The following is a 24,996-nucleotide window of genomic DNA, read 5'->3' as shown; positions in this document are numbered from 1 at the left end:
GTGATATCCTCTGTTTCATTCTTGATTTTGGTGATTATATCTTCTCTCTTCTTTCCTTTGTCAGTTAATTTTATTAATCATATCAAAAAGTCAACTCTTCATTGCATTTTTTTCTATTATTCTTAATTTCATCTATTTCTGTTCTTTATTATTTATTTCCTTCTATCCACTGTGGGTTTATTTTGTCTTTTTTTTTTTCATATAAGCTCATTTTTTTCAGAGCTTAGCTTACTGATTTGAGATTTTTCCTCTTCTCTAATGTAAGCTTTAATTGCTATAAAAATTTCCTCTCAGTATTGCTTTAGTTGTTTCATACAAAATTTGGTATATTAAAGTTACATTTTCACTCAGTTAAATGTTTTATTTTATTATTTTTAAAAATTTTCCTTGGCACTTCCTCTTTGACCCATGGATGACTTAGAAGTGTGTTGTTTTTATTACTGTTTGTTATTTTATTTCTTTATTTCTTAGTTCTCTTTTCTTTCTGTTGATTTTTAGTTTACTGTGTTTCAGTTCTTTTAAATTCATTCAGGTTTGTCTTATGGCCTATAATATGGTTTTTCTTGGAATATGTTTTATGGGCTCAGTAAAAGAATGTGTATTTTCGCTGTTGTTGGGTGGAATGCTCTATAAATGTCTATCAGATCCTGTTGATCGATGGTATTTTTTACTCTTTGGTATCTTTACAGACATTCTGTCCAGTTGTTTTATCAGATGTTGAGAGACAGCTGTGTGGTCTGTATTTCTAATTGTGGATTTGTCATTTTTCCTTTCAGTTTTATCAGTTTTTACTTTATGTATTTTGAGTCTACATTGTTTGGTGCATATTAAGATGGCTGTGTCTTCTTGGCAGACTTACCTTTTTATTATTATGTAATGTTCCTCTGGTTGCATAATTTTCTTTGCTCTAAAACTGACTTCATCTGATACCCTGCTATATTTTCATATTTTTCTTAATGTTTATGTGATGTATTTTCCCCATCCTTCAACCTGTATCTTTATATTTGAAGTGAATTTTTTGTAGACAGCATATAGATGGATCATAATTTTTAATCCAGTTTGCTAATCCTTGTCTTTTACCTAGTTTATTTAGATCATTTATACTTAGTGTAAATATTGATATGTTAAGACATAGGTCTACCTTTTTACTTTTTGTATTCTTCATGTTATTCTCTTTATTTTCATTTCTGTTTTTTTTTTCTGGCTTCATATGGGTTATCTAAACAATTTTTAGAATTTTCTTTTGATCTATATATAATTTTTTTGTATGTATCTTTCTTACAGCTATTTTATTGATTGCTCTAGGCATTATATTTTATACATATAACTTACCACAGTCTACTGGGTCAACATTTTGCCAGTTTTTATGAAGTATATAATAAACCTTATCTCTTATATCCTTTTAACTCTTCTTAATTAGAATATAATTTTTTAAAAATATTGGTTTTGCGTGCATTTAGAACTATATCAGACATTGTTATAATTTTTGCTTCAACTATAAATACAATTTTGAAAACCCTGCAGGAGTAGGAAAGCCTATTGTACTTACCTGTATCTTTCCATTTTTATTTCTTCCTTCCCACAGATCTTGAGGTTCTGTTCATTGTTTTTTAATTCTGGTTTTGTTATTATTATTGTTATTGTTGTTGTCCACATTGTTTAATTTCTATTTTTATCTTCAAGTTCACTGATTTCTTTCTGTTTCCTCCATTCTGCCATTGAACCCACTGAGTTTTTATTTTCACTATTTTATTAATTGGTTCTAAAATTTCCATTCTAAAAATACCTATTTTTTGCTGAGACTTTCTATCTTTTCATTTGTCTCATGTGTGTTCATAATTGCTTACTGAAGCATGTTTATAATGGCTGCTTTAGAATCTTTGTCAGATAATTCTAAAACTGTTTCGGTGTCATTTCAGCATTGCCATGTATTATGTTTTTTTCTTTTGAGATTTTTTTTCTTTGTTTTTAGTATAAGAAATAACTTGAGGCATTTCTGTGACTGTGCTCCATTTGATAGTGAAGGTGGAAGCTTCTTTGGGACTTGATGTCATGTTCTTTGAAAGATTAGAGCCACCAAAATGTCTAAAGGTTTTATTTATAAATAGCATTTCTTTTAATGTCTGGGAAATTCTTTGAGCCTGTTGATAGTCTTTGCTTACTCCCTTAATTTCTTCATGAAGCATCCTAAGGCCATCACCTACTAGACTAGGAGATCTGAGGAAGCTTTAACCCAGGTACTGACATGGTCTTCTTCCATTCCCCTTATCCCAACACAGGACTTACACTGGAAAAGTAGAATTCATTCCATTGACATTCATTCTTCAGTGTGTGAGGGTGGGTCTCACTTTTGTTTGTTTGTTTGTTTGTTTGTTTGTTTGTTTTATTGAAGTATAGTCAACATACAATATCCTGTTAGTTTCAGGCATGCAACATTGTGATTTGACAGTTCTGTACATTATACAGTGCTTACCATGATAGGATACCATCTGCCATCATACAAAGTTTTACAGTGTTATTGACTATGTTCCCCATGCTGTACTTCTTATCCCCATGGCTTATTCATTTTATAACTGCAGGTTTGTACCTCTGAATGCCCTTCACCCATTTTGCCCATCCCTGCAAGCCCATCCCCTCGGATGACCACTAGTTTGCTCTCTTTATTTATGAGACTGTTTCTGGTTTTGTTTGTTTTTGCTTTTAGATTCCATATATAAGTGAGATCATATGGTATTTGCCTATCTTTGTCTGACTTATTTCACTTAACCCTTTAAGTCTATGTCACAAATGGCAAGATCTCATTCTTTTTATGGCTAAGTAGTATTCCATTGTATATATGAACCACATCTTCTTTATCCATTCATCTGTTGCTGTCTCTTAATAGGCTGGCTTAGTTTTGTCTTTCCATAGCCGGCGAGTCTTTGCCCTTTATATTCCTGATTTAGCAAGAACATGAGGGGAATCCAACACGGTAAATAAACTGTTATATTTCTTTCTCTTTTCCAGGCAAAAGCTTGTTATCCCAAATGGAAGTTGCCCTGTTATTCTGAATACTTACTTTTGTCAGAAAATTGTCACCAAAGAAGATTCAAAAATAATACGTGAAGTGCACTGTTGGGACACACCCCTTCCAAGAAGAAGTATCACTTTGGCCCAGATGTTTATATTTAAGAATCTAACAATTAAATCTCCTGAAGGCCAGGTAAACTTTCATTGGTTTAGAGGTTTTATGCTTCGTAATAATATTGGAATTGAAAGTGAAGATGTTTACCTTTGGTTTCCCTTCAGATATTCAGCAAATATATATGCCCAAACAGCTTGTTATTATTGTTATGCCTGCTGTAGTTCAGTGTTTAGCTGTGAGCTTTCACAGTATTTCATCTAATTGTTCATTTTTAATCTTTCTCCTAATCTGTCAAAATAAATGAGTTTTCATTTTTTTTAATTCTTATTTTGTAATTGTCTAAGAATTTTGTTTAAGCTTTTAAGTTCTTAAATACGAAAAAAGTCACATGTTTTTCTTTTTCTAAGTATCTATATCCCTTGGGACAAAAAGAACCACATAAACTTGAGATTATACACTGAGATTATACATTGCTTTTTGGAATTTTATTGGCTTTCCATCATGATCATTTATCAAGATGAATTTAGGGAGCCCCTAAATTTCCCTTACAGCAGGCATGAAGGGCACTCTGGGGACCATTCCAGGCTCGAAGTGTCTGTGACTCCAGGTGTACCATCTCAGGTTCGCCTAGTTAGCTGAGTTAGCACCGAACAGAAGGCTGAGACTGACAGGTAGTGTGAGGGGACATAAGAAAGAGAAACGTACACAGACTTTCATGTTGTTTGTAAATGTCGTCAAGCATCCTCCCCCTTTGATAACCAAAAGAAGTGTACGAAGGGGATTATGGGAAAAGGAGGGCTCTCTAATCAATTTAATTTATGGCTCAAAGTGTATTACTGCTTTAACATATAGTTGTAAACAGCTACAGGATATTAAATTCATGAAATACTTAATTTTTCTGTGTCTCAATATTTTTATCTTTAAAATGGTAATAATGGGGGCGCCTGGGTGGCTTGGTCGGTTAAGCGTCCGACTTCAGCCAGGTCACGATCTCGCGGTCCGTGAGTTCGAGCCCCGCGTCGGGCTCTGGGCTGATGGCTCAGAGCCTGGAGCCTGTTTCCGATTCTGTGTCTCCCTCTCTCTCTCTGCCCCTCCCCCGTTCATGCTCTGTCTCTCTCTGTCCCAAAAAATAAATAAACGTTGAAAAAAAAAATTTTTTTTTAAATGGTAATAATGATAATCTACCTGCTTGGATGGCTATGAGGTTAAATATGTTTGTTATATAAGTAAGCACAGTACATAAAGAAGAGTGCCTGGGATGTGTTCTAGAAGTGTTATCTTATTACAATATTTAATATTATTGTAAAGCGTTGTTGGGAGGCTACATGAGCCTATAAAGTACCCAGCATAGTACACTGCATATAAAAAGCACTTAATAATATGATTTATTTTTTCAACCCTAGTCATTTTTTGTTTTTCACTTTGTCCTGCTGCGATTGCTACCTCATACAAGAATTTTCTAGATTACCATGAAGTACTGTAATAGCAGGACTTTCTGCATGTTTTCAAAGACTCAGGACAACGTGTGCTTCCACTGACTGGAAACACTTTTTGCTGTTTCCATGTGATTTCTCACATTGCCCGCCTCAGCAGCATTAGTTACAGGGCAGACACAGAGGCACACACCATGTCTTTTATCTTCATCATTCCTTTGGTGTTGTACAGTTACATCAGAGAATTGCCTGAGAATATCATTACTTGGTGTGTGCTATGCTGTTATTAGTTAAACTGAGATTGTTCCTTTGCATGTCTTGGCCAGGTTATGTGTAGTGATCTCACTACCATGAGGACAGAATGCACCCGTGGACATGAGGAAACCAAGCAATGCTTCCCAGCTCAAGCTCCCCTGAGGGACTCTCTTCTGGATGCAGTAGAAAGCCAGGGAGCTGCCCCATGGTCAGGAGTCAAGGTCCGAGTGGTGGTACAAAGAGTTTACTCTCTTCCCTGCAGGTATCAGCAGGGAGGTGGCTCAGCTGTTCCACCGGGCCCAGACCCATCCAGAGCTCGGTGAGTGACAAGACACAGGCATGTGTGCTAGAGTCACTTAGAGAAAGTAGAGACCCTTCCTAGAGAAAGCAGAAATTCTTGGCTACATTCACCATATACATGAGTTTTGGGTTTTTTGGGTTTTTTTCTTGCATCAAAATTTGGGACATGTGGTGTAACAAAGGAATCCCCCTGTTTACTTAATATAAAAAGTCCTACTAAAAATTTAATTTGTTGCATTTACCTTTTTTTTTTTTTTTTTAATTTTTTTTTCAACGTTTATTTACTTTGGGGACAGAGAGAGACAGAGCATGAACGGGGAAGGGGCAGAGAGAGAGGGAGACACAGAATGGGAAGCAGGCTCCAGGCTCTGAGCCATCAGCCCAGAGCCCGACGCGGGGCTCGAACTCACGGACCGCGAGATCGTGACCTGGCTGAAGTCGGACGCTTAACCGACTGCGCCACCCAGGCGCCCCTACTTTTACCTTTAATGGTTCATATTACTGAAAGTGATACAAACAAGAAATACTGGTATTGTTCTAGAAAAGCCAAGATATGTGATCATGATACCTAAAAAGACCACTGCAATGTCTATCAAGTTTTATATATCTTAAAAACCTAATAAATGGCAGTTAGTAAATCCGTGGCTTTCAGAGAGTGCTATTCTAACCTATAGAACTTTCTACAGTGATGTAAATGTTGTATATCTGTACTATTCAGTGAGGTAGCCACTGACCACATATGGTTACTGAGTATTTGAAATATGGCTAGTGGAACTGAGGAACTAAATTTTAAGTTTTATTTAATTTTAATTAACTTTAATAGCCCCATGTGTCAAGTGGCTACCTTCGTATATAGTGTAGCTAGCTAGCTACATGAGCCAAACCTATAATTCAAAGTACTTTGTTTATACCAACTATGGGAATGACATCTTTCTACTCATTTTTAGGTCCTTCCTGTGTTTTTTCAAATAGCTGTAGTCATGTCATTGACTGAAGAGTTTATGTCAGAGCCTTGGCATAACCTTTTGAGATTATATTTCTTTCTATGTGACATTGCCCTCAAAGCAGTGAGGTGGATTTACAACATAATAGAAATCAAAAAAAATGGATATCAATTTATCAATCATTCTTTTCTGTCTAATTTTAAAAGAAAACACATATTGAAGAAATAGTAACTACAACAATATCCTATTTTTATAATGCCTTCTGATGCCATTCAGACAGTAACAGGAAACAGTTCTTTGTTAATTATGAATCCTCCTCAGGTGGATGGGCACTTTATTTGAAAGTCCTACGGGTTTCAAAGTCTCCTTCAGATGTAGTTAGAGAACATTTCTTTTGGATTTATAGGAAAAGATTTATTTTGTTTGCAATATGTGCATGTGAAATGATTTTATCATTTTCAAGGTTTTTATCATGACTTATAGCTATAGACCAGTCTTATACTCTTTATCTGAGCCAGTTAGAGATCAGACATAGGTTTTGTTTTGTTTTGCTTTTTTCATGGAATGTATCCAGCGTTAGGCTTTGGAGAAGGAACTACTGAGTAAGCAAGGCAGTGATGATCTTGGTAAAGCTCCTCCAGCCCAGCACACAGACCACCCTCAGAGGAGACTGGGGACAGTTGAGACTGAATCACAATGATGAGAAGGCAAGGTGAAAGTGACAGTGAGTTTGCTTTGCTTAATTATGAGTGGCACCTTGAAGTCTGTCCCTCCAGCTCCTTTGGTGGTACTTGTTTTACTTGCTGAGCATGAACATCAGAGAAGGATTGGAGACCAAAGTCTGGTGAATTGCTGCTGGTGGTTGGCATTATGAATGCTGTGGGTTGTGCCTGAGAACATACACTGGGACATGTCACATGACACTGGGCTCAGTTGTGGATTGAAAAAAGGCGAGGCATAAACCTCAGAAACAAGAAAATAGCCTTCAGTTATTCAGATGTCATTAATATGCATCGTATGCGCTGTGTTTCCTGCAGCACACTTGAGATCGTACAGTGCTGAGGGTACAGGGTATTAGTCGTATCATAAATGAGGAAACTGAGCTTCAGAAAGGTTCTTACTTGCTGACAGTTACACAGGTGGACAAAAATAATAACATCATGAGATCCAGAATCCCAAAATGCCAGGGTTGCAGAGAGTATGGAGCTGAAAGAAAGAGGATAAAATTGAGTTAGACCAAGCTCTGCCTAGTTTAAAGCTGACGGGGGAGGGCGGGGGGGGGGGGGAGGGGAAGGGTCAGGTCACCCTGGGCAGCAGGAGTGGTAAAAGTGCCCAGCCCTGAGGACAATTGACTGGACTGTGTAGGAAAATGAACCTTTGGACAGAAAATCATGGCATCTGAGCTTGGGTTTGAGGACAAGACTTCTGAGATGTCTTTGGGGTACAAAAAGGTATTATTGTATAATGATTATTAATGTTTTATAGATTCATAATGCTATAACAATGATCAAGCTCCAGTTTACACACAAAATTAATATAGAAGTAAAATTATACTTAACATTGTACTAATTCTTTGCTAATGTATCTACTTAAAAAGCACATCAAAATATCTGCTTTGGAGAATCAGTTAGCAATATGTTTTCTAATGTAGAATTTTTAATTTATACACATGTAACATGTATATAAGAGAAAACATTATTTAAAAACTTAGGTTTAGGGGCGCCTGGGAGGCTCAGTTGGTTGAGCGTCCGACTTCGGCTCAGATCATGATCTCGCGGTCTCTGGGTTTTAGCCCCGCGTTGGGCTCTGTGCTGACGGCTCGGAGCCTGGAGCCGGCGACGCCTGCTTTGGATTCTGGGTCTCCCTCTCTCTCTGCCCCTGCCTTGCTCATGCTCTGTCTCTCTCTCTCTCTCTCTCTCTCTCTCTCTCTCTCTCTCTGCCAAAAATAAACAAACATTAAAAAGAAGACTTAGGTTTATAGCTTGGAAGATTTCTATCTTTTCTACTTGCAGCTTCTGCCTGTAACTTTGGGTGGACTCCTGTGCAACCCAGGGAGTCAGTTTGTCCAGAAGCATGACTGCAGCAGACAGGAAATTGCACAGTGACACCTTACACTGAAGGCAGCCCCCGGTCTGCTCTCTCGTCATAACCTGCTATACTCCAAAGATCCAAAGATCTTTCTATCAGTGAACTGAAAGACAGTCTTGGTCACTATGTGTTTTCTGTAAAGTGCCAGAAATTAAGGCCTGCAGAAAGAGAAATGACTGACATATAGTAGATATTTTGCCACAACAAGTTTCCCTTTTCTGCCCAGATGAGGTCAGATGACTCTTCATGGAGCACTGCAATGAGTCTTATATCTGACTTTACCTAGCACCTCAATCATAGATGTCAGTCTCAGTCTGTTCCCTATACTTTAGCAGTATCACTTTTCTAAGATCAGTAACAACTATCTTCTGATGGCAGACCCCCAGATTGTTGCCAACTTTGAAATTAAAGGAAATTTATTTGAAGGTAATCAGTCCTGAACAGAGTCACATAGATTTAGTCAAGAGGCTCATTTCCTCTGAGCTGTGAAACGTTATCAAATATATACTTTAGACTTCAGAAATATAACATCTAAGAGCCTCCTGTCCCTTGTTCCTCTGGATGACTTCCTTTAACTCAGGCTAGTAAAGAAAACACTTCCACAAGATTTTTCAAAGTGTTACAGGTCAGAATAACCAATACAAACTTAAGTTTTATAAATCACTAAAATCAATAGTAACAAAAACCCAACTTCAAAGGCACTCCCTAACCAATGATCTAGGCGGACTGTTCAGAGCCCAGATCCACCTTTATCTAGACCCACTGTATATTGAATGAATGTTACATAAATGCATGACTAATAAAGTAACAGGCTTTTTTTTTAGTGGAATGGGAGCACTGGTCTTGCAGATAACTTATAGTGGAGGAAACTGAGGAAAAGAAAAAGTAAGTGAATTCCCTAGTAACTGCCTACCTCATGGCAGAACAGAATCTGGACCATGTTACCTCACTCCCAGTCCATGTTGGCTGCCATTAAACATTGCCTTTCTTTCTCCCTTTCTGAAACATTGGCTTCCTTTCTCCTTCAGATATTTAACTTAGGGACAAGTAATTTAATTTTATCCTTTAAAGATGCACATTTTTTCTTGCCTGTCATTACAGAAATATTGATAATGGGAGAGTTTTTTGTGAGGGTATTTAATTCAAACAAGTTGCTCAATGGTTTTGTGTTTGGACAAAAAGCTGGAAGGACAGAACCTCCCATTTACAGTTTTTTAACATCTTTTTTTTTTTATGTTATTTATTTATTTATTTATTTATTTATTTATTTATTTATTTATTTATTTTGAGAGAGAGACAGAGACAGAGTGCAAGGGAGGAAGAGGCAGAGAGAGAGGGAGACACAGAATCCGAAGAGGCTTCAGGCTCTGAGCTGTCAGCACAGACCTGTCAGCTCACGACCTGAGCCAAAGTCAGGCGCTTAAACAACTGAGCCACCCAGGCGCCCCTCCCATTTATAGTTTTATTCTTTTTTTTTTTTTTTTTCAACGTTTATTTATTTTTGGGACAGAGAGAGACAGAGCATGAACGGGGGAGGGGCAGAGAGAGAGGGAGACACAGAATCAGAAACAGGCTCCAGGCTCTAAGCCATCAGTCCAGAGCCTGACGCGAGCCTGACGCGGGGCTCGAACTCACGGACCGCGAGATCGTGACCTGGCTGAAGTCGGACACTTAACCGACTGCGCCACCCAGGCGCCCCCCATTTATAGTTTTAATAGCTATTGTGCATTATAGTTGTATGGAAATTCATTGAGCTGAAGTCAGGGAAAGAGCACATTTTTCTTTCTCTGTATCTTGGTATTTTATTTTCTCTTTTCATCTTTGACCTTTCCTTTTGTCTCTTGTCCTGCATTTCTTCCTCCTTTTCACTAAGGGCGAAAAAAATCCACCATTGTCCTAGGACGGGTTCTAAGTCTGCAGTGATTAACAAAATCAAACATTGTCCTTATGCTCATGGAGCATATTGCCGTCGGGAAGTCCTGCACAGAACAATTAAAAACAAATACATTCATGATTATAAGTTGTGATAAGTGCTCTGGTGAGAAAAGTAGGACGCCATGAGGGAGGCCAGGGGAGGATTCAAGGATGGGTATTGTAAGGCAGTACTATTTCAGGTGGCACCTGAAAGGTAAGTGGATGTTAGATAAAAACCAGATGGAAGAGAATTACAGTGGAAGAGAGAATACCTTTGGAATCTCCTAGGCAGAAGAAGGAAGCGGATGTGGCCAAGGTGTGTGGGCCAGTGGGGGAGCCAGAGAGGCAAGCCAGCCGTAGGCTGCACTCACAGTCCGCAGTGGTGTTGCCGTGGCTGCCCACTGACCCCAAATACAGTTCACGGGGTTTGAAGACGACTTTAGCTGCCAGGTGGAAAATGGTCAGGGCAGGGGAGGCACATGGAACACGCCCCAGTGGGAGCTGAGAGACCAGGAGGAGGCACACTGCAGGAGTACAAGTGAGCCTAGGTTACAGAGTCTCAGACTCCCACATGGCACACTGAGAAGTGGAGACACGGGTCACCTTCTGGAGGCATGTGATGACTTAGGGGTGGCTTGGGTGTGGGGCGAGTGAAGTAGAAGGCAATATTAAGAATGATCCCCAATTTGATTGCTTGATGGAATGATGAGCTATTTACTGAGGTGAGAAAAACTGGGATGAGAAGAGGTTTGGAGGGAAGCTTGAGAATTCAGTTCGGGGCCTGTTTAGTTGGAGATTCCTGAGACATCTAAGGAGAGGTGTCAGATGAGAAAATTGGATATAAAGATCTCACATTCAGAGAAGGATTTTAGGTTGGAGATAAACATGTCAGCCTACAGCTGGTCAGTATGTATGTTTTGTGTGTATGCTTATTTTATTTGCTAACTTGAATAGGTTATATTTGTCCATGGTGCTGCGCTAAAGGCACTAGACGGCATACAGTGAAAGGCACATCCCCCCAGCCCTCATCCCAGGTGGTGCCCCCTGCTCTTCCTCCCCACACCTCTTCTAGGTATGTTGTGTCACAGCTAGTAAGTCTCTAAAGCCAGAGCAGTGGATAAGATCGCATTAGGGAAAAGGTAGACACAAAGAAAAGAAGAAGTGATAGCATGGACTTACGTGTCCTATAGCATTGGAGGACTGGTAAAAGAGGGGGCCAGCCAAGGGAGACTAAAGAGGAAGGGCTAATGATAGAAGAGTGAAACCCAGTGTACTGTGACAGGCACTTAGAATATAGGATTTCCCATATGTGCAAGTGGACAGCCAAGAGTGGTGGTGCAGAGAAGCCAATAAAATAAGGAGTGAAAACATGTAGTGCATTGCTGAGAGGCTCCTATGTAACTTTATGAACAGGAGATGCAGGGGAGTGAGGCTAGAAGCTAGCTGGGGGGAGATGAAGAGTGAATGGGGTGTGGGGAGGAGGGACGGATTTTGATAGCAAGTGCTTTCTGATGCATAAGGGAATGAGAAAGTCAAACATTCAGCAGAATAACAAAACCGGGGAGAGCATTCTGGCTATCACTTTCGACACAGGTACCATTTTTCTTTTGAAAATGCATTGAGGTCCACTTATTGTGGTAAGCACTGAGTAATATATAGAATTGTTAAATTGCTACATTGTTCACCTGTAACTAATATAACACTGTACATTAAATATATTGGAATTAAGATTTTTAAAACTGCATTGAGGTAGAGGCAGGCCATTAATGGGAAGAGCAGAAGACGGTCTGGAATCAGACTGGTGCTGGGTTCAAATGCTGATTCTGCCACTAAGTAGGGAGACTTGGGGCAAATTCTGTTTCCTTATTTGTGAAATTTGAATTATAATACTTTCCACAGTTCAGCTTCATGATAAAGATTAACTGAGGTCATGTATGTAATGTGTTTAGCATTACGTTGTAATCTGATGCTTCTAATATAAGTACTCAATGGAAAGTGGCTTGCTAGCTCTTTAAAAGCAAGTGCGGGGGTGCTTGGGTGGCTCAGTCAGTTGAACATCCAGCTCTTGAGTTCAGCTAGGGTCATAATCTCAAGGTTCGTGGGATCAAGCCCTGCGTCAGGCTCTACACTGGGTGTGGAGCCTCCTTGGGATTCATTCTCTCTCTCTCTCTCTCTCTCTCTCTCTCCCCCTCCCCTGCTCGCATGTGTGCATGCTCTCTATCTCTCAAAATAAATAAACTTAAAAAAAAGTTTTAATAAAAAAATTTTAAAAAACAGGTGCAAATACTTAAAGATCGTAAAATACTGACAAATAATGTTGTTATAATTATAGAAACGTAAAATAAACGAAGAAGATCCTATTACAAATCAGCATTCTTGTTAGCAGTGAGTCTGTTGCCTTGGCTATAGGGGAAGCTTGATTGAAGGTGGTTTTTACTTCTAACCTTTTGCACCCCACCTTGCTGCACCCCCTCATAAACAAGGAGCTGCTGCCCGTTTACTTGAGAAAACAAACATTTATGTAAATTCATACCTATGACATGTGACTACAGCCTTCTAAATGATGGAGGAATAAAAGTTCCTCTGTAATAAACACCTTGCAAAAAAACTGCTGTAATGCTGGGTCCAGTACTGGATAGTGCTGATAATTATGGTTGGTATATTTTTGTCTTTGTCTAGAGCATTTAAAAATATCCCATACTCCTGGAGCACCTGGGTAGCTCAGTCAAGTAAGCATCCGACTCTTACTCTTGGCTCAGGTGATCTCATGCTTCCTGAGTTCAAGCCCTGCTCCCTCTCTCTCTGCCTCTCTCTCTCCCAAAAATAAATAAATAAACATTAAAAAGAAGAAAAAATAAAAACATCCCAGATTCCTGATGGTGAAAATGATCCAGTATTAAAGCAGTGTGAGGGACACGAACTAATAGATAGTGGATGAGATGATTTTTTTTTTTTTTTTTTTTTTTGTATTGTAGTTAGTTACAGATGTGTCATCATTCTTTACTATAAGGTTGTAAATTCCTTGCCGGTAAGGATTATGTGTAGTAGTGTTAGTATTCGTCAGTGCATTTTCTGCATATGCTGTTCCTACTCTATATGTTCCTAAGTATATTTCTGTTATACCCGTCTCTTTTTTTCACATGGATAACTTTTGGCACCGTATTATGTCTGTGTGAGTGTCACTTCTCGCATTCTAGATGGTAGAAATGGACCCATTTTTCTATCCTTTATCTCATCTTTAAACTTTTATATTTTATTGATGGAGTGTCAGGTTTGTTAGCTGACTGAAATTTTAAATGCTTCTGAGTAGAATTAGAATTGTAGATAATTTGAAAACAGCATGTTTAAGTTCTTAACTATTTTCTAATACCAACCCATGTCATTTGATTCATCTTTATAACGGACATAGCTTGGATATGTATCCTTAATGAGTTTATTGATAACGTGAAATTGAAATGAAAGTTTCCATGTTCTTTTCTTATACATTAAATCATTGGTAGACTTGAAGAAAAAGATCAAAAGAAATGACAACAGCCTGGTGATATGAGTACAGACACTCATGAAAATAAAATTTTCATACAGGATGAAGATAGCTAAAGTAATTTTCCAGATTCATAGCCAGACATGGTATGTGCAACCATAGTTTGCATCTCAACCTGGCCTTAGTGATTTTCCAGTGCCTGTTATTCATCAAGATGGAGAATGATTTCAAAGTGACCCTATACAGAAGGCATGGAATTTTCTGCCTGTTCTTGACCTCCTTTCCCTGGAAATTTTTGTTGCTGAAAGAGGCTGGAGACCTCTAATGGTCTGCACCCCTGCGCTTCCGTGCCTGCAGCTGCAATCTGGAGCAGTACTGTGGCCGCACTAGAACTTTCCTATGAGCTAGATTGCAGTTCTGGAATGTACTTTTCTGAGGTGACAGAATAAAAAACTATGCGAGATGGAACACAGACTGGCAGAGTCTGTAGGGGCAGCCACGTGCAAGCACACAGCGGCACGTGGCTCTGTAGCCCAAAGCCAGACAAGGTGAGATCGGATGCAGTATCCAAGTTGGCTGTGGCTCTCACTAGGCTGCTGCACTTCGCTGTCCCCTTTCCACCCTGTCTGGCTCTGTTGAGTGACCGGTTCCTGCCTTGTCTTCCAGCTGCTGCCAGGCCCAGGGCCCTTGGGGCAGCCAGCTGGCTGTCTTGGCAAGCTCATCCTTGTGCTCGTTTCCTGGCTCTACAGTTCTAATTAGCTAGCACCAAATCAACCCCATGCTCCATAGAAGACTGAGCAGACAGAACCTCCACAGCAGTTCTTGGCAAGAGTGTGCTGCTTTACAAGCAAGACATTGTGATATAGGAGCAGGTGCCCTTGTTTTATTTTGTTTTGTTTTCTGGACCTTTTTGCCTGGCAGTGATATCATAAATGTTCTGAACCTTCACATTTATTCGCATAGGTACAAAAAGAGAGCGACAGATAAAGATATCTAGACAGGTGCTTGATTACATAGTGACGGTAATGGTCAGGTATTGCACACTCCATGGGTACTTGTCAGTGCCTTCAGAATAAGCTCGTACATATTTCCTTAAATTTTGCTTTTCCTGTTTAACCCTTTGGAATCAACCACTGTGACTCATCATCTTTTGGTACCAGACCATGAATGTAGTGGAGACTTAACAAGTACATGCAGATGGGGCAAAGTAGTAGCTGAGTGAGGAGCTGAGGGGGCGATGTGAAGTTGTGTGTTCTCCCCCTTTCCTTGGGATGTGCTGGTCCAGGGAGATGTACTACAATGCTGTTGTTTCTCTAAGGACACTGACAAAGAGGCTAGTGCAGTGAGAATTGCCAGAAATCCTCTGCTTTAGGAAAAAGGTGAAGTCTGGTCTGCACCAGTCTTATAGAAGATGAGACACTTGGACCAGAGGCCCCTGTACAGTGTTAAGTCAGTGTAAAAGAAGGAGGGAAGTGGAGGAGAAAAGAGGAGATAGCAAAGGAGGACTATTAGCTCTTGACTGAGGATGTTTACAAAGAAAGGAGAAGAATCCAGTTGACAGTGATTTAAGAGTTTAAAGCATGTTACAATTAATGCAGAACTAAGAGAGGTCAAGAAAAAATTAAGCAGCCATGGGTAAAAGATGAAAGGATGAAAACATACCTTTTGACATTAAACAAAACTGAATTACCGGAAAAGGAAGGAACTGATGATTTGAATTAAACGAAAAAGAAGACTGAATCATCCAGCGGAAAACAGCAGGGATAGGTTTTTAGTACAGGTCTTCAGTAGCCTTAGATCTCACAGCTGCCGTGTGAGCTGTGTCCTGGGCTGCCATTTTGTTTCCTTTAAGTGCATGACTATCCTGGTATGGAATCTGATGCAGATGTACCAAGCTCTGGGGGGTAGGGGGTGGCCGGGGGGCGGGGCCCGCCCCCCGGGCCCGGGGGGCAAAAAAAAAAAAAGACCAGACTTTACTTGTATGTTTGGGAGTGGGAAGAAGAATGGAATGGATGTCTTAATCTCCTGGATGTTCTACCATTTAAACACACTTTTGGAAAACTTAAAAGTTATTTTATTCAACTCTGTACCTCAAGTCTTTGCACCCAGATGACTTATAATGTAAGAACACTGGCTATCCAAGAAAACCACAGACACTGAATGGGGAAAATCCAAAGGTCTTGTGGGCCTGTCTTTATGTGAGCTATAGATAAGCAGAAAATTATGTTAACTAACCAGAATTTAAATAAAAACTTGAAACCAAAAAAAAAAAAATAGTGGAAAACTGCAGTGACAGCAAGGACACTAGTAAGTCTTATCTCTACAACTTTTGGATGTAAGTAATCCAGTTTTTATTCTGCTCATTAAGGAATCTTCTTCAGAAAAGATTAGAATGACATACCCTGAAATGATATACTTTGCACAGAGGTTACTATATACAGGTATTCCTCGCTTTTCTTTGCTTTTACAAAAGACCTACTTTAGTGCCTGTTTTTACTAACCAAAAGAAATCCAAAAGAGGAATTTCGCTTTTACGGAAAAAAGTGAAAATGAAAAGCAAAAATAGCCTTCAGCGTCTGTACTACAGCTAGCTCTTCTAGACGTAGCACGTGCCCCCCAAAAGGGGCACTGCACAGCTCCTTCCTCGGAACTACACCCAGCATCTCAACATCAAGCCACCATAGCCTCCAACTGGGTCTGTGAGCATCTGTGCTTTGTCGTGATGTATTTTGTGCATCCCTTAGCAAGGTGTCCAAAGTATCAAAAAACCTAATAGAGGTTATTTTGGGCGTCTGAGAACACTCAGAAATTTTTCATGTAAATTAATGGTGATTGCTTCTTCACTTGATGAAGGTTTTCATAGGAACATTCTACTTCCAGATAACAGAGGAAACCTCTGTTTAGTAGCAAGTGTCATTCCTCACACTAGGCTCTCTGGCAGTTTCTTCCAGGTGGTTCTTTTTGTTGTTGTTGTTAATTTTTTTTAATGTTTATTTATTTTTGAGAGAGAGGGAGAGACAGAGCATGAGCAGGGGAGGGCCCGAGAGAGAGGGAGACAGAATCTGAAGCAGGCTTCATGGGGCTTGAACTCACGAACCAGGAGATCATGACCTGAGCTGAAGTCGGACGCTTAACTGACTGAGCCACTCAGGCGCCCCTCTTCCAGGTGCTTCTTAAAGAAGAGTATCTGAGGGGCGCCTGGGTGGTGCAGTCGGTTAAGCGTCCGACTTCAGCCAGGTCACGATCTCGCGGTCTGTGAGTTCGAGCCCCGCGTCAGGCTCTGGGCTGATGGCTCAGAGCCTGGAGCCTGTTTCCGATTCTGTTTCTCCCTCTCTCTCTGCCCCTCCCCCGTTCATGCTCTGTCTCTCTCTGTCCCAAAATTAAATAAACGTTGAAAAAAAAATTAAAAAAAAAAAAAAGAGTATCTGGTGTCTGTCTTTTGGGTGAGTGGAAAGTGGGGGAGAATACAGCCTGAGGAGTCAGGGTGGAGCAATGAAATCCCATCTGCGAGGGCTTTCTGACCCTGGGGTAGTGTGACTCCACCATCTCCTCTGTTTGGGGAAGCCTGCTCAGTTAACATTTAGTAAAAACACCAACTATGCTCATTTTCATATATATGTTCATACATGCCCCCTTATAAATGCTTAGACGTTTACATAAGAAGAGACTGTTTGGGGAGCCTGGCTGGCTTAGTCAATAGAACATGTGACTCTTGATCTTGGGGTCATGAGTTCAAGCCCCATGCTGGGCATGGAGCCTACTTAAAAAATGAAAACAAAATCAAATAAAAAATAAAATGAAAAAGAGACTATTTCTAGTCCCTGCCTCTTGAGGAGAAACTGGATGCTGTGGGACAGGCTCCCTAAATACCTGTTTAGAACATATGAATTTTGTGTGTGTGCACACATTGTCTTTTCTTTAAAATTTTTTAATTGAGATGAAATTCACATAACATAAAATTAACCTTTAAAGTATACGGTTGAATAAAGTGCCTGGGTGGCTCAGTCAGTTGAGCATCTCCCTTGATTTTGGCTCAGGTCATGATCCCAGGGTCATGGGACCAAGCCCCTCATCAGGCTCCACACTGAGTATGGAACTTGCTTAAGATTCTCTCCCTCCCTTCCTCTACTCCTCTCCCCACCCCCCCCCATTAAAAATTTAAAAAAAACAATTTAAGTATACATTTGAGTGGTATTTAGTACTTTCACAGTGCTGTGCAACTTCCGTTTCTGTATAGTTCCAACACATTTTTATCATGCTAAAGAAAAGCCTGTACCCATTAAGCAGTCCCTCCCTATAAACCCCTCTCCCAGCCCCTGACAACCACTAATCTGCTTTCTGTGTCTATGTATTTACCTTTCTGGATATTTCATTTAAATGGAATCTTACAATAGGTGGTCTTTTTGTGTCTGGTGTCTTTCAATTAGCATAGTGATTTCAAAGGTCATTCATGTGGTAGCACGTATGAGTACTTCATGTCTGTTTGTGGCTGAATAATATTTCATCATACAGATACATCAAATTTTGTTTGCCCATTTATCAGCTGGTGGATATTTGAGTTGTTTCTACTTTTTGGCTATTATGAATGATGCTGCTATGAACATCTGTCTTGAAGTTTTTCACTTCTCTTGGGTATATCCCTAAAAGTAGAATTGCTGGGTCATATGGTAATTCTATGTTAACTTTTTGAAGAACCAACACCATGTTCCCACTGTTATATCCGAGGGTTCCAGTTTCTCTACATCCTTGCGAACACTTATTATTTTCTTTCTTTTTTTTAAATAACAACTGTCCTGATGGCTATGAAGAGATATTTTTACTTATTCCTTTCCAAATTATTTGCCATTTATTTATTTTTCTTAACTAATTGCTCTGAGTAGAATTTCTAGTATAACACTGAATGGTAGTAGTAAACACTGCACTTTTTTTTATTCCCAACCTTAAGGGTGAAAAACTTTCAGTCTTTCACCATTGTGTAAATGTGTTTTTTATTTTTTATAAATGCCCTGTGTCAGGTTGAGGACGTTCCCTGTCCTACTTTGTTGTGTGTGTTTATCATGAAAGCACATTAGATTTTGTCAAATTCTTCTTCTGCATAGCCTAAAACACATTTTTTATATTATGCATTATATGGTTAAGAATAAGAGAAGTTAGTTACATATGATGATTCTTAGTAGAGAGTGTGTTATAACCAAATTATTAAAAATAACTGTTTTGAGTCATCAGGTTATGGAACTCGTTCCATTCTGCTTGACCCTTCTTTGCAATAGTATTTTCTGTGATAGGAGTTTATAAATGTATCTTTGCTTTTGCATTTAATTAGATTTGATAAACTTTTTATTTTAGAGTGGTTTTAGATTCACAAAAGTAATAGAGACTTCTCACATACCCCACACCCAGTTTCCCTATCGTTAACATCTTACATTAGTGTGTAAGACTAATAAGTCTTACGCTTATTAAACCAATATTGATATTATATTATTACCATACTATATTAAAGTACTTTATTATGCTATATTATATGCTATAATATTACTATACTATATTGATACCATATCAACTAAAATCCATACTATATTCCGATTTCTTTAGGTTTTCTCCACTGTTGTTTTAACGTTCCGGGATCCCATTCAGGACACCACATTACATGTTATTGTCATCTCTTCTTAGACTACTTTAGACTGTCAAGTTTATAGATAGTCTTTGTTTTTGATGACCTAGACAGCTTTGAGGATTTCTGCCCAGGTATTTTGTAGAATATCCCTTAATTTGTGTGTCTTTGATATTTACACCAGTGTAGGTTTGGGGGTAGAAGATCATGGAGGTAAAGTGCCATTTTCGTTGGATCATATGAAGAGTACATACAACATGATATCAACAGCATATCTCTGTTGTTGTTGACTTTGATTGTTAACGAGTTAGTGTTTGTTAGGTTTCTACACTGTGAAGTTATTTTTTAAAAAATTAATGTACGTTTTAATACCCATTTCATAAAGTCCTGGGAGCAAAGCTGGAGCATACATAGCTGCCTTCGTTGGTACCTAAGGGAGTCTGAAGCAAGAGCGTCTGTAATTTTTACAGGATCAGAGAAGTAACATACAAGCCAGATTTCTGAGAAGTCTTTGAAGGTCATTTCTTATTCATGTTCATTTCTGTATTGAAAGTATAAGGTTGGGATTTCTTCCTTAAACATAAGTGTGTAGTGAGAAGAACGTTATTCTGGACATCAGAATACCTAACATCACCCTTTGGTAATGTCAAATGGGAATAAGAAGGCCTATTTTTGCATGGGTTAAATAGTGTAATAGATAAGAGGTATTGTTCAATTAGCAGACCTTTATCTAGTTCCTATTGTGGCAAATCACACTGCAGTGCAAAAATTAAAAAAAAAAAAAAAAATGGCATTTACAAGAAAGAGAATATGGAAACTGGAACTCCTGTCCTAATATAGTTGTTTTAGGACATATGAGCAGAAGTCACCTCCATATCAAGACGTGCCCTGGATGACACACTAACCTTAGATTACTTAATGCCATTTGAGAGATAGGAAATACTATGTTGGAATGAATGTCATGTCTCTGTTGGAGCAGCTGTGCGCACACTCCTGGAGCTACGTTGCTGCTTTGTAGGCCTGCACGCCAGAGATGCACCTGAGTCTGCAGGGCAGCTGCCCTGAAAAATTGCCTTTAGGCCCCCTGGTGTATTTTTAGTCACCGAGTAGCAGTAAAAATTTAGTGTTGGATGAAAATCTCCAAAGTCAAGAGATCACTGCAGAGTTAACAGGCTTTTATATTTGTGGTTTGTGTTTCAATCAGAATCCCTCCCCTGTGTCATTTCTAGTTTATTTGTCCAGCTGTTTTTTTTAATGTTTATTTATTTTTGACAGAGAGACAGAGCATGAGTGGGGGCGGGGGGAGCAGACAGAGAGGGAGACACAAAATCCGAAGCAGGCTCCAGGCTCTGAGCTGTCAGCACAGAGCCCGACGCGGAGCTCCGACTCATGGACCACAAGATCATGACCTGAGCTGAAGTCAGACGCCCAACCGACTGAACCATCCAGGCATCCCTGTTTTTTTCTTTTCTTTAATTAATGAACTAGCTTCCATTTCTTTATCTTTTGTAAGAAGCTGTATCTATCACTGTAAGACTTTTCCTTCATCCTATTAGTTCAAAACATTTTAGCGGCTTTTATTCAGTCTTGAAAGAAAACCAAACAATTTATTCCAAATTAGAATCATTTGAGTTATAAGTGTGTTGTTCCTTTTCAGGTGCATGCATTAACTCAAAATGAATAAAATACAATGTTTCCAAGGATGATAGGCTGCACACTGAACAGGAGTTAATTTCTTTTTAACAGGAGTTAATTTTTCTTCATAGAGCTATATTTTTTCATGATTTAATTTTGTGACTAAACTTTAAAAAACATGTTTTACAAAAACAAGATAAAGAAATGTGTTATTTTCCCATAATGAATTGGGAAGCAATTTATTACTCTATACAAGGCCTTATTTTTTAAAAGGCTGTAGATATTATTTTGTATAATTATAATTTTTTTTTTTAAAGATAGCTGTATGCTTTGAGGTAAGAACAAAATAACTGACTTTGATGGTAATAGTTATTGGAGCTGGAAGTCAGGTTGGACAGATTAGCCCCGGGGGTGGGGAAACGGAGGCCCAGGGTGAGGGGAAAGAAGGTGGAGGATCCTGGCTGGTGCTCTGAGTCGCTACCGACGGTCTTAAACCCAGAGACACAGAGAAAGGGAAGGGTGTCTCACCCCCTTCTTCCCCTCCGCCCTCTCCTCAGTCTTAGCCATGGGGCCCGGCTGAGTGAGACCTTCACTGAGAGAACTGAGCCAGAGAGACAGAGAGAGGACAGGAGCCTAACCATCAAACTTCAGAAACAGAAGCCAGAGAAGATGGTAGAATGGACAAGTGACACTGTGGACAACAAGCACATGGGGCGCCACCCATCAAAGGCTGCTGTCATTCATGAGAAACCGCGGGCATTTGGTGTGAGCTCCATGGAGAGTGATGAGGAAGAGAAGGGCTGTGGTCTTGCTGTGTGCAAGACCACAACAAAGGACAGTGTCGTAGAACCCCAGGACCAAGTCCCAGCACCCTCCCCAGCCTCCTGGCCCCTCCCAGCCCCCTCCCGGGTCAATGCAGCGCTAAATTCCTCTCTCCCCCACCATTCCTGTGTCTGTCTGGCCCTGAATGTATTCATGTGGCTACTTGGGGACTAAACCCGTGGTTTGACCCCTTCTCCAGCCCCCTCCTGCCCTCTCTTCTGCCTGACGGAGGGAAAAGGAGAGGGTACACAGAGATCCTGGAATTCGGACTTGCTCCTATGCCAGAACCCAGGCTCCTGGGTTCTCCCAGCCGTCGTTTCTCCTTCCAGTTCTCATCCTCTTCTCTCCGGGGGTCCAGGCATCTTGAGTCTCTTCCCCTCGTCCTCACTGCCAAACTGCCTGTCCTGGTGTCCAGTTATCTTGGCCCCTTGCACTCTCTGTTTGAGTCCAGATGCTTAAGTTGGGTTTTCAGCAGTCCCAGCTTTCACTGCCAGGGTCCCAGTCAGATTCCGGGCAGTCTTGCCCCAGCTGTGCTTGTGAGTCCTGGCTTGGAGCTCTTCCAGTAATGTGTTTATATAATCCAAACTCTTAGTCCTTGCTGTGGGATGTGCAGCCTCATGGGAGACCTCAGGGCTTCCAGCCCTTCTCCTCTCCTGCCCTCTCCTCTCATGCCCTCCAGAGGAGTTGGGAGAGAGAGAGGTCTTTGTTTTCTCACCTTTCATAGAAAATGGAAAAGGAAATAGTCATGGCCTCTCCTCACCCTTCTCATATGATACAGGATCTCCAACAAAGCTGGCTTAGACACTGGCTCCTTAGAGCCAACTCTCTCCTCCATCTTTTGGCTTCAGAGACAGATCTAACATAATCCCAGGGGCCTGGGTCCGTGGGAGAGAAAGGAAAAGGGAGGAAGCAAAGAGACAGGGGTGCATCCCCTACCCTACACTCTTATTCCTTCCTTCCTAGGCTTTGATGTTTCTGCTAGCCCAGATGTCCAGCTCTCAGCCCTCCCCACTCCTTACTGGGATCTTGATATCATTTTCTAGGCCTCATGCCATGCTCAGTTGCAGAGCTGAGTCAAATCCATACCACCACCGAGATCTTAGTAATTGCCACAGATGCACAAAATAAATAACCTAACATCACAAAACAAATTTTTAAAAAAATAAAAGTAATGGTTATTATTTAATTCCACTGGTCTTCAGCTTTATTCATGAGGAATTATAGTCTATTTTAGGAACCGTATCCATGTCAAAAATGAAATATTATACTGTCACTTAGAAATAAGGAATGTGAAAGCTCTTTATGTATTAATATGAAATGATTTTCAAGGATGTACTATTAAAACAAGTGAACAAAGTCCAAAACAATGTACAAAATATACTACCATTTAGTTAAAACAGCGGTTGGGCACAAAATGGATTTAAATGCTTTAGATGCATAAAATATCTCTGGAAGTATACACAAGAAGCTGGTAACTTTAGTTGTCCCATGGGAGGAGAACCAGGTGGTTGAGAAGAGGGAGAATAAGAACGTATTACCTATTTAAAAAAAAAAAAAAAAACTCTCATAATAAATGATCTAAAACAGAAGTCGATTGCCAGCTTTAAGTTTTGTTGATAGCGGAACCTCACTTTCAATTATTCTTAGTCCTGGAGTCAACTTTATGTGCTGTAAGGTACAGCTCAACACAATGAACCTCTGAATATTTGTTTCCAGGTGGTAGGATTTTTCAGCCTTGGTTTGGTTTAATGTGGTGTTCTGGATTTAAATGTCTTTTAATAAAAATGTTGCAGAATCATGGAATCTTGGAGTTAGATTGGCCCTGAGATACCGGTTGCAAGTTACTGGTTTGATAGTTGAGTCTCGGCTGCAGCAGAGGATTGAACTCGTCCGGTGCCAGACACCAGACTCTGACACAGGCCACTCATCGCGTGTACAGTTCTCACTCCGAGAAATTTCTCTCCTGTCTTGAGGCTACATCTCTTTTCCTGGCTCTTCTGACTCTCGAAACTGACACTTCCTCTTTGGGTCATGTAGAATCTGTTTGCTTTTATTTATGCATGATGGCCCTAACTATGCTGCATATTACACACATGATACATGGTTCTCATTATAATCCTACTTCTTCCCCTGTGTTAAAGCCTCTGAGGTTGCTGATGAGTGTCTCTATACTTGCCTTTGGAGTTACTGTTGGAGCACCTTATCTCTCTTAAATTTTGTTTTTGGAGATTCCGCCCGTGAATCAGTTCATGTTTTCATCCTGATTCTAACATCTGACAATTACATTATTCCTCCCCACTTTCTTTTTTAAGAATTACTGTTTTAGAGCAGCTTTAGGTCTACAGCAAAATTGAGGGGAAAGTACAGAAGGTCTCATATACCTTCTTACTAACATTACTTGTCAGAATGGCACCTTTTTTTTTTAACCAAGGATTAACTCTCACTGATGCATCATACTCACTCAAAGTTCATACCTTACATTAGGGTTCGCCACTGGTATTTTATATTCTATGAGATTAGAGGGACATATAATGACCAATATGCATCCTTATAATATCATGCAGAGTATTGTCACTGCTCTGAGAGTCCTCTATACTCTGCCTGTTCGTGTTCCCTGCCCTACCCACCAATCTTTTAACCATCTCCATGGTGTGGCCTTTTCAGATTGGCTTCTTTCACTTAGTCACAGGCATTTAAGTTTCTTCCGTGACTTTTCATAGCTTGATAGCTCATTTCTTTTTAGTGCTTCATTATATTCCATTGTCTGGATATACTACAGTTTGTTTACTCATTTACCTACTGAAGGATATCATGATTGCTTCCAAGTCTCAGTAATTATGAGTAAAACTGCTATAAATATTTGTAGGTGTTAGTGTAGACATAAGTTTTTACCTCATTTAGATAAATATCAAGCAGTGTGACTGCCAGATCTTATGGTCAGGGTAGGTTTACAAGAAACTGCCAAACTGGGAGTGCCTGGGTGGCTCAGTCGGTTAAACATCCAACTTCGGCTCAGGTCATGATCTCACAGCTCATGGGTGTGAACCCCGTGTTGGGCTCTGTGCAGATGGCTCAGAGCCTGGAGCCTGCTTTGGATTCTGTGTTTCCCTCTCTCTCTCTACCCCTCCCCTATTCATGCTCTGTCTCTCTCTGTCTCTCAAAAATAAATAAACATTAAAAAAAATTGTTTTTAAGAAACAGCCAAACTGTTTTCCAAAGTAGCTGTACTGGGGGATCCCAGGGTTGTGGGATCAAGCTCTGCATCAGGCTCTGCATTGAGCATGCTGTCTGCTTAAGATTCACTCTCTCTCCCTGCCCCTCTCTCCCACTTGTACTCTCCCTTTCTCTAAAATAAAATAATAATAATATTCAAATAAACATAGGTTATA

General features: G+C 39.9%; 1 protein-coding gene across 1 annotated transcript in view; it reads left to right on the top strand.

Annotated features, from left to right (window-relative positions):
* Positions 1-24,996, top strand: part of SPIDR (scaffold protein involved in DNA repair) — a 504,944-nt gene that overhangs the window by 361,504 nt on the left and 118,444 nt on the right. The window contains exons 9-10 of the mRNA XM_040487839.1: positions 3,007-3,202; positions 4,884-5,131. Of these exons, the coding sequence (XP_040343773.1) occupies positions 3,007-3,202; positions 4,884-5,131 (444 nt within the window). The remainder of the gene's footprint in view (positions 1-3,006; positions 3,203-4,883; positions 5,132-24,996) is intronic.

This window comes from Herpailurus yagouaroundi, unplaced genomic scaffold, assembly GCF_014898765.1.
Source record: "Herpailurus yagouaroundi ecotype Mexico unplaced genomic scaffold, PumYag 165, whole genome shotgun sequence".
In the NCBI taxonomy this organism is placed as follows: Eukaryota; Metazoa; Chordata; class Mammalia; order Carnivora; family Felidae; genus Herpailurus; species Herpailurus yagouaroundi.
The sequence above is the reverse complement of the archived record's forward strand: the minus strand, read 5'-3'. Positions and strand labels throughout refer to the sequence as shown.